Source organism: Vespula pensylvanica, chromosome 24 (assembly GCF_014466175.1).
Source record: "Vespula pensylvanica isolate Volc-1 chromosome 24, ASM1446617v1, whole genome shotgun sequence".
NCBI classification, from domain to species: domain Eukaryota; kingdom Metazoa; phylum Arthropoda; class Insecta; order Hymenoptera; family Vespidae; genus Vespula; species Vespula pensylvanica.
The window spans coordinates 2,449,162-2,458,786 of record NC_057708.1 but is presented as its reverse complement, the minus strand read 5'-3'; the positions used below and the strand labels follow the sequence as shown (position 1 = coordinate 2,458,786).

General features: G+C 29.0%; 3 protein-coding genes and 1 long non-coding RNA gene across 6 annotated transcripts; 3 read left to right on the top strand and 1 right to left on the bottom strand.

Annotated features, from left to right (window-relative positions):
- Positions 1-542: 542 nt before the first annotated feature.
- On the top strand, positions 543-2,976 carry LOC122636867 (facilitated trehalose transporter Tret1-2 homolog). The gene is made up of 3 exons (XM_043828522.1): positions 543-878; positions 1,444-2,320; positions 2,447-2,976. Exons 1-3 carry the CDS (start codon positions 716-718, stop codon positions 2,910-2,912), a joined length of 1,506 nt encoding a protein of 501 aa, XP_043684457.1. The 5' UTR covers positions 543-715; the 3' UTR covers positions 2,913-2,976.
- LOC122636871 lies at positions 2,427-4,967 on the bottom strand. Its single transcript, XR_006329087.1, has 3 exons — positions 4,908-4,967; positions 4,233-4,406; positions 2,427-2,826 (listed from the first exon to the last, which is right to left on the bottom strand). It is a non-coding gene; the product is annotated as an uncharacterized LOC122636871 (long non-coding RNA).
- A 594-nt stretch (positions 4,968-5,561) lies between these two features.
- On the top strand, positions 5,562-7,861 carry LOC122636869 (titin homolog). Of its 3 annotated transcripts, none has more exons than XM_043828524.1 (9): positions 5,562-5,722; positions 5,977-6,046; positions 6,141-6,305; positions 6,373-6,513; positions 6,574-6,753; positions 6,841-6,925; positions 7,017-7,496; positions 7,569-7,695; positions 7,770-7,861. In XM_043828524.1, coding segments are annotated over exons 3-9 (1,179 nt in total). In that variant the 5' UTR covers positions 5,562-5,722; positions 5,977-6,046; the 3' UTR covers positions 7,771-7,861. The 3 variants fall into 3 exon arrangements, with proteins under 3 accessions (XP_043684459.1, XP_043684461.1, XP_043684460.1); XM_043828526.1 differs by having other exon boundaries at positions 5,563-5,722; positions 7,026-7,496; XM_043828525.1 differs by lacking the exon at positions 5,977-6,046 and having other exon boundaries at positions 5,569-5,722.
- A 228-nt stretch (positions 7,862-8,089) lies between these two features.
- Positions 8,090-9,542, top strand: LOC122636870 (proteasome subunit alpha type-4-like). The gene is made up of 3 exons (XM_043828527.1): positions 8,090-8,245; positions 8,581-9,208; positions 9,279-9,542. Exons 1-3 carry the CDS (start codon positions 8,243-8,245, stop codon positions 9,419-9,421), a joined length of 774 nt encoding a protein of 257 aa, XP_043684462.1. The 5' UTR covers positions 8,090-8,242; the 3' UTR covers positions 9,422-9,542.
- The last annotated feature ends 83 nt before the right edge of the window (positions 9,543-9,625 follow it).

Sequence of the window (9,625 nt, the reverse complement as noted above, 5' to 3'; positions counted from 1 at the left end):
TCATAAGAATGCAAATTTAGATAAGAATATTTCTACGATAACTTTGGCCTAAACTCTAAAAAAAAAATGGGAAGAAAAGAAATAAACACATAAATATCTACTTGAAATGAACAACAGTACAAATATCGTTAGATAAGATGATACGATAGAATGATTAATATTGTTAGCACGCTCTACGTTTCTATAGTATATTAGACTTGTTTCAAGTTTTCAAATAATCAGAGACGTATATTTAGAGATTTGATAAGTAGAAAATAATTCTGTAAGTTTATATAGAAATACTTGATTTATATATTTATATAAACCTTTTTCTATACTTATCTTAAATTAAAAGAAAAAAAAAAATCTTAAATTTATTTATAATATATTCAATGCTTTACAACACAAACATCACATTGTCTTAGATCTTATTTAATTAATACCTCGAACCCTCTCTATAGAAAAAAAAAAATATTTGAGATAAAAGCGTAAGAGGAGAAGAAAGTATCTCTCTCGAGTCTGAATTGAATTGACTGCGTGCGACGATACAAATAAACGTAATGTGTAAATCTTTGAGATAAGGTACTACCATTGGTGAGGGCAAAGAACATGCAGCTCGTAAGTTTCTGACAGTTTGTTCTGACTCTTAAAAGACGGCTATCTCAAATAAACGGGCCGAAGTAGACGCTAGAGTTCCTCCGATGACAAAACGTTCCTATTGTTCGATAAACTGATCATGGATCCGAATAAGAAGGAGGACATTAACGGTTGGTGCTCGAAAACGGAACCGTTTTTAGGACATAACAACGAAAATCCTGTAAAGGATCAGAATAATGAAGAGATAGTTCAAACTTCTCAAGAGGGGAAAAAACTCTTTCAATATATCATCACCTTGAGCGGTGAGTTTTTCATCGATAATAAAATTAGCTTTACCTTTACTTCTGGAATTAATAACTTTCATAAAAAAAAAATAATTACTTATTGATGAAATATTTCTTTATAATTGTTTGAAAAAAAAAAAAAGAAAAAAAGAAAAAGAAACATTAATGTATGTGGTAGTCGATAAATCTCCACCCGGTTTATTCTGGATTTATGCAGCCAATAAAGATACCTTCACACTTCTTCTTTGCGAACTATAGTGAGCTCTATTAGAGATAAAATATCATGTAATATGATTAATTTTCCTCGGTTCCTACAAGATCGTCTATTAAAAACTTATCTTTGTTATCGAAATTTTTCGAGCCTAAAACTATTCCATTAGATAGTCTAGCATAGATATATTACTTATCAAAATATTATTGCATATTCATTGTATCTCTCAATTCTAATCGGGCAATAGTTCTTTTCCTGATGTATATATAATTGTCCTATTTTTCCAATCATTCTCACACATATAGACCCATACATATTAACGATTAAATATAAAAATATGAATATTTTTTAAATAGCATTCATTATTTCCAGCCAGTCTGATTGGTATGCAAAGTGGTATGACATTAGGATGGACATCACCAATTTTACCATTTCTCAATTCGAAAAGATCCTTTATTCTTTCACTAACGGAAGACGAAACTTCTTGGATAACATCGTTATTAGCTTTGGGAGCGATACTAGGAGCGGTACCGGCCGGAAAAATAGCTGATTTTTTTGGTAGAAAGTTAGCAATGGCTTTAACAGCAATACCCTTTTTGATATCATGGATCACATTAATCTTCTCAAGAAATATTATTGGTGTATATGTGGCTCGTTTCGTTGGTGGTATTGGTTCTGGAGCTGCTTGTGTTTTGGTACCAGTTTACATCGGTGAAATAGCTCAAGCATCGATCAGAGGAATGCTTGGTACCTTTTTTCCACTTTTGTTTTCATTCGGCATAGTTTTCTCTTATGTGATGGGTGCCTATCTTTCTTACACGAGCTTCAACGTATCTTGTTGTTTTGTATTGACCATATTCCTCGTGATAATTGTGTTCCTTCCGGAATCACCGATGTGGTTGGTGCATCGTGAAAAAAAATCACAGGCTGTCAAAGTCCTCAAGATATTACGTGGAGTTAATTATGACGTTAAAGAAGAAATATCCACGTTGCAAGACGAGGCAGACAGACTAGAAGCTAAAAGAGGAGGTATCATGGATCTTATCGGTACAAAAGCTGGACGAAAAGCTTTCGGTACCTGTCTTGGTCTGATGTGGTTTCAACAGATGTCTGGGATCGATGCTGTATTATTTTACACAGTTAGAATATTTCAAAATGCTGGTAGTACGATCGAACCATTCGTTGCGACCATCGTTATTGGCCTAATCGAGGTCATAATGACGATTTGTGTCGTTCTAATCATTGACAGGTGAGAAACTTATCTCTACGATATATATATAGCATTTAAAATACAATATGACTGTACACGATCTGTTCTAAATGTTAGTTATTATTTAAATGACTCATAAAATGTCTTTCTTTCTTTCTTCATTAGATTCGGAAGGAAACCTTTGTTGGTAATTTCTGGTGTAGCAATGACGTTATGTCTCGGTGTCCTTGGATATTATTTTAAAATAAAAGCCGACGGTAAGGACGTTCTTTTTCTTGGCTGGCTACCGTTGACGTGTCTTTCCTTATTCAATGTCGTATTCTCGATCGGCTATGGATCTGTACCATTCGCGATGATAAGTGAACTTTTTCCACCCGAGACTAAGGGAGTAGCCAGTAGCATCTCTATTATGGTACATTGGAGTCTGGTATTTGCCGTGACGAAGCTCTTTCCAAAGATGGAAAACGTCCTGGGAGAAGCTACGACGTTTTGGACCTTCGCTTGTTTCACTGCATTGTCCGCGGCCTTCGCCTTCTTTTTTGTCCCTGAAACGAAAGGGAAGACTCTTCAGGATATTCAAAAGAAACTGGAACGAAAGCGTAAGCTGATCAAAGACGTACAGTCTGTCTGAGGAGTCTCACTCTCTTTCTCTCTCTCTCTCTCTCTCTCTCTCTCTCTCTCTATCTATCTATCTATCTCTCCCTATCTCTCTCCCTCCCTCTCTCTCTCTCTTTCTCTCTCTTTTTCATGGAATTTTATCTTGATTATTATATGTACTAGCGCTTTACGCTCGACAAACGAAGAAAAACGTGATATACAATTTGTCACTGATTAAACGTTTTATGTTCGTTTGAAAAAAAAAAAAAATAATAATAATTAAAAAAAAATTTGCTTGTAACGATATTAACTTATTCTTAGTAAAGCGCTTAAAAGAGATATTTTTTTTTTTTTTTTTCTGTACAAATCATTTTCTTAAGCAAGTTCTTTTTTTTGCAATTGTTTTGCTTTAAATTACTTTAGTATTGCACTTTCTATATTTCATTCGATTTTTAATATAATAAATAAACTTTCCCATCTATTGGATACACATACGCTCGCGCGCGCGCACATACATCTTTATTATTTTTATAGAGATACTAATCTAGTTTCTCTCTCTCTTTCTCTCTCTCTCTCTCTCTTCCTCTCTCTCTCTCTCTCTCTCTCTCTCTCTCTCTCTTTTTCTTATTAATTAATATTATAAAAAAATATAAGAAACAGCGTATATATGCTATACGTCATTGTTCGTAATCTCTGGACAAAAATAACTTTATTGTACATACGCAACTATATGTAAGAGTCACAGAGATTATGATTAATTTGTATAGGAGATACAGCAATATTATTTATAATATTATAAGATTACGAAAAGATATAATATCGTAATATATGTATATGTATATATTATAACCGATTTAATTACATACACAGGCAATTACATCTAAGACTATAACAAAAACTAGACAGTTTAAATAAATAAATAGATAAATAAAAGAACAAATAAATTTAGTGCATGTATGTATGTACATTGAAATCGGAAATATAGTTTATAAAGATAAATATCTTGTCTATTTATAATAAAATTAATTTTACTAACGAAAAATCGATAATTGTATTGTCAGAGAAAAATAGAAAGAGAAGTAATAATAATAATAAAAATAATCTTTTAAACGGGTCGAAAGAGAAGAAGCAATATAAATGACCTTGAAATAACACGTTGCGTTATTGCGGTATAATAAATCAAGCTTTTATACAAACATTTTTTTGAACAATGCTGGCTATTTCTCAATCGACCTTCAAGCACACGCAGTCGAATGAATTACATGCTTCGTCAGCATACATATATATGTGTGTGCGTGTATATGTGTATATGTATATGTATATATATATATATACATGTAGGTAATGTACATACTTTCTTGATGCTAACTGTGTGACATCGATTCATTGATCGCCCGTGCCAAAACATATAAAGTCTCTTTGTTGAAAGGGTGTCATTGAACTGTTTGCAATCGCACATATTAATCGGTGCTCTATCGATATAGCAGAGTAGATTATTGGCTGGCTATATAATCTTGCATTGTCGTATCTGCAAATATTAAATGAGTGATATCATGCGTTGGAATATGATATACATATTTCACGTGTTTATATTCGCTGATGATTATAAAAGTGGTGTCTAAGTTATATATATTTTTTATTTTGAGATATGTATTTGAATTACATATATAAAAAATTATTTTTCTATATAATAAGAGAAACATAAAAAAAATTTATATTTTTTCTTGAGAAAAAGAAAACAAATTTTCTTTTATGTAATTAAAAAATATTTTAAACGAAAATAGAATATGTCTTTTAATAAGACCAAATATGTCTTTTAATATCTTTAATAAATTAGAACATTTTCATAAATCACTAGCTCGTATGGTAATAAGATCAGTTGAGAAAAAAACTATGTATTATATTAATAAAATGGCGATATTAAAAGAAAAAACTGATGTAATTGTTTCAAATTTGAAAATATCTAAGAAATGTCTAATATTGTTAAAGGACACAATCAAATTTCGAATACAATCAAAGGACAACTTACCCGTTTGTGGTTTCCAAATATTTTTCTATTCGTTCGTTTCATATAACGGCTCAATTATTATTATTTCTTCGTTGGTTTTCATTTGTTATTTGCTTTTGAATAAAAAAATTAGAGAATCATGGTATCAATTATAAACATTTGAATAAATATGAAAATCGAGTAATGTGTCATTAACGATTATTTTTCTTTTTTATTTATAACATTAAATAAATTTCTCATAGATTACTCTATTATCAATTTACAGTTGATTAAGTGGTTATGAAACTTTCATAACCATAATATTATTATCTTCTTTCTTCTTTGTATTGATTTTGCAACAATCATTACTTGTCTTCTTCGCGTGTATATTTACATATCCAATGTCATAGGTAACGTGCTTCAGCATCATTTTCGATATATTGCGATAATCAAAATAAAACTCGAATATCGTCATGTCAATTATAGCAAACGATTATTGATATTTTTAAAGAAATATATTCTTATTTCTTATCGAATAAATATTAAAAGATTCTTTAATTTATTTTATTAATAAATTGATCATTAGTTTATACTCCTTGACATTAACTTTATTTAAATGATACACATATATACCTAAATATATATATATATATATAAATCGATACTCGAAAATCGAAATGATTTAACAATGGTATTTGATTTTGACTTTGTATTTATATCTTCTGTTATTTCATTTCAACGTCAGTTTCTGCACTTCGTCTGATACATATGGTTGATTAACCATTAATTAAAGTGTTCACATCACTTTATGGATTCATATTAATTCTATGTCAGAATTTTTATTCTGTGTAATATAAGTAAGTAAATATGACACAAACATTTATATAAATACTTAAATAAAACGTATAAATACTGTATATATTTTCGTTAAATTATTATTTTTTTTGTTTTTAATAAAAATCCAAGTTTTTGTTATTTAAATAGTATTTATAAAAAATATCAGATTCTAGAATATTCTTTTTAATTATGGTTGATGTACTTTGTAATAATTGCTTATATAATTTTTATGTAAAGTTCTATTAATTCTTTTTAAAATATTTTATTATTTTAGATTAATTTGACTGATGTTATTATAACATCTAATTAAACTACTCTATAATTTTACAAAAACTAAGACAAAGGTATTTTTTTTATCTTCAAAAGTCAATTACTTATAAATCAATATTTTTTAAAGTTTTACTAATCTCTGTATTTTATTTTTAACTTATTATATAGATGGCTGCAGACGATTACATTACTTGTCCTTATGATCCTAGTCATCGTATTCTTAAATCTAGAATGTCTAGGCATTTAATGAAATGTGAGCTCAATCACCCTACTATAAAATTATTGACATGTCCATTTAATAAAATACATCGAATCAGTCCGTTACAATATGAGGTAATCCACTTTATCTATTTTTATATACAAATATAATATTTAATATTATTTATTTGCAACTCCATAGCATCACTTATCAATATGCGAAAACGTAGGATCTGTTCAAAGGAACTACTTTGAAAATGCTTCTTCGATATCAGCAGATATTATTCCAGTTGCAAAAATTAATGAATTAGAACTTCCTCCCTCTTCAGAAAATTGGGATGAGGTATGAATAATATTTGGTAAAGTTAAATAAGACATATATTAATTAAAATTTATGTAATAGGATCCAGAACCTCCACAATCATATCTACAAAATCTTGATGAAAAAAATATAAATTTTCCACTAGCGTCTTGTTCAAAATTAAAAAGGAAACAATTAAAACTAAAAGAACAAGAACGCCAGTCTGCTGTTAATATCACAAGCACTTCGTCTTTAAGGCCACAAATTTCAAAGTCAACTGATGTAAGTGAGATTTATAATTTACGATTTATAATTTTCAGATTCGTTTTTTTTTTTTTTTATAAATAGCATTTTTTTTTAATATAATAGAAAATTGAGAGATCATTACAATCGCTAGAAATAGAAAGTACTGATACTGAATGTAGTAAGAAAAAGGATAAAACTATTAAAAAGAGTAAGTTACACGATTCTATTATTAGAACATGTAAAGAATATCTCAAATAAAATAAAATATGTCAAAACTAGAATAGATGAAGAACTCATAGTTTTTGCAGAAACACATTTATCTTCGAAGGAGGAAAGTATAGCTACACATACTAAAGATACAACAATTGTTAAACCATCAAAATCTAAGGATGCTTCAATTCCTAAACCATCAAAGGATGCTCCAATTGTTGAACCGTCAACATCGTATGATACAAAAATGAAAAATACTGGAAAAACTAAAACGCCTACAAAAAAGTCATCAAAATCTAAGGATGCTTCAATTCCTAAATTGTCACCATCAGAGGTTGCTCCAATTGTTGAACCGTCAACATCGAATGATACAAAAATAAGAAATACTGGAATATCTGAAACGCCTACAAAAACAACTAACGAGTTTACTCTTGACAAATCAAGAAATGATAAAGATATTAAGAAAAATTTCAGTATTGGTCGTGGAGTTTCTAACGTATGTGAAATACACAGAAAACTTGGAATTTCTAAAAAGAACTTTGAATCACAATTTATGAATTCACAAAGTGGTAATATATTATATTAAATTTTTTGGAATAATAACAGAATTTACATTATAATACATATTAATATGATTTCAGATGTGAAGTCAGAAGAAAAACGTGCAGAAATAAATGATTGCAAAGGTATTTTTGTTGGGTACTCAGAAGAAGATTTTAATATGGACATGAGCAATATTGAAGATGAATTGACTGATATCGATGTATGGTATGTTCAATAAATATTCAATCAAAAATCTTATTTTTAATACTAGATTCATACATAATTATATATTTCAACAGAATCAAAAAATAACCTGAGTCCCCAAAACTGTGATGAAGTTAATTTTATACACAGCAAGAATATTTTTTCATTTTTTACATAAATAACGTAAGATTTTATTTTGTGTGTAAGTTTTAAATAATCGATGTTACTTTTTTTATATCATTATGCTATAAAATCCAATGATATTTGTATTTTATTCATTTGGTTTGTTTCTTCATTAAGAACTGTTTTTAATCATGTACAATCATATATGAATCATATCATATATTGAATAAATTACTTTGATAAAACGTTTTCGACTCTATATTATCCTCCATTTTAATTTGAAGATCTTCCTCAAGAGGTCGTGAGAATTATGTGCAATTCATTACCAACTATCTAACTCGAAGCGCATTAGGTGACAAGTATATCTTGGTATATCATAGAAAGAGAGATTTTAAAAATAAACGTGTTGTGTTATTTATAACGTTTGAACAAAACTATCTATAAAATGGTAAATTATTAATTTACATAAGACATTATCTAAATTTTCAGTAATTCAAAAAAACAAAGTTTCTTTCATTCTTTTTACTTGTAATTATAGAGGTTATGTTTCAAAATGCATTGTCATCAAACTTATATTCGATACTTTTTCAACTATAAAATATTTAAATTTGATTGTATATTATTACATTTCTATTTTTATTTTATATAGTATATAGTATATTATATAGTATATTATATAGTATCCAAAGGTTTTGATTTCTTTTTCCAAACTTATTATATGCAATATCTTATAGTTACACTATATCATAAAAAGATATTATATTTGTTTCTATTAATGTTTAGGCTCGCAGGTACGATACACGTACCACGATTTTCTCACCTGAAGGTCGTTTGTATCAAGTAGAATATGCTATGGAAGCAATTAGTCATGCTGGTACATGTTTAGGAATATTGGCAAATGATGGTATTCTACTAGCCGCAGAGAGAAGAAACACAAATAAACTCTTAGATGAAGTATTCTTTTCTGAAAAAATATATAAATTAAACGATGATGTAGTCTGTTCTGTGGCAGGAATAACAGCCGATGCTAATGTTCTTACAAATGAGCTGCGTTTAATAGCACAAAGGTATCTTTTGCAATATGGTGAGCCGATTCCATGCGAACAATTGGTATCATGGTTGTGTGATGTTAAACAAGCTTATACTCAGTATGGTGGAAAAAGACCATTTGGAGTATCAATTTTATATATGGGTTGGGACCGTCATTATGGCTATCAATTATATCAATCAGATCCAAGTGGAAATTATGGTGGTTGGAAAGCAACTTGTATTGGAAATAATTCTGCAGCAGCTGTATCATCTTTAAAACAAGAATATAAAGAAGGAGAAACTACTCTAAAAGATGCAATGTCATTAGCTATTAAAGTACTTTCAAAGACATTAGATATGAACAAGCTATCGGCAGATAAAGGTATAAAATAGTATTTTATTATACATTTCGATCCATTATATTCTTACACTAATTTGAAATATATTTATAGTGGAAATGGCAACATTGACACGTGAAAACGGTAAAACAAGAATTAGAATTCTTCCAGCTAATGAAGTTGATGCTCTGATAGAAGAACACGATCGATTAGAAGCATTAGCTGAACAAGCCAAAAAGGAGAAACAAAAATTATAGAGAAATCGGTTGTACATGGGATTAGGCTTGTACATTCTAAAGAGGCATTATTCTTTTTTATCATGCAGAATCCCATACTGTATGTTTGTAAAGCTTTTTCTTAATAAATTTATAAGTTTCACATTCTTTGTACGTTCATCTATTTGAATTTAATGTCGTCATACAATAAATAAACTATGAATGAAAAACTTGGAGATTACTCTA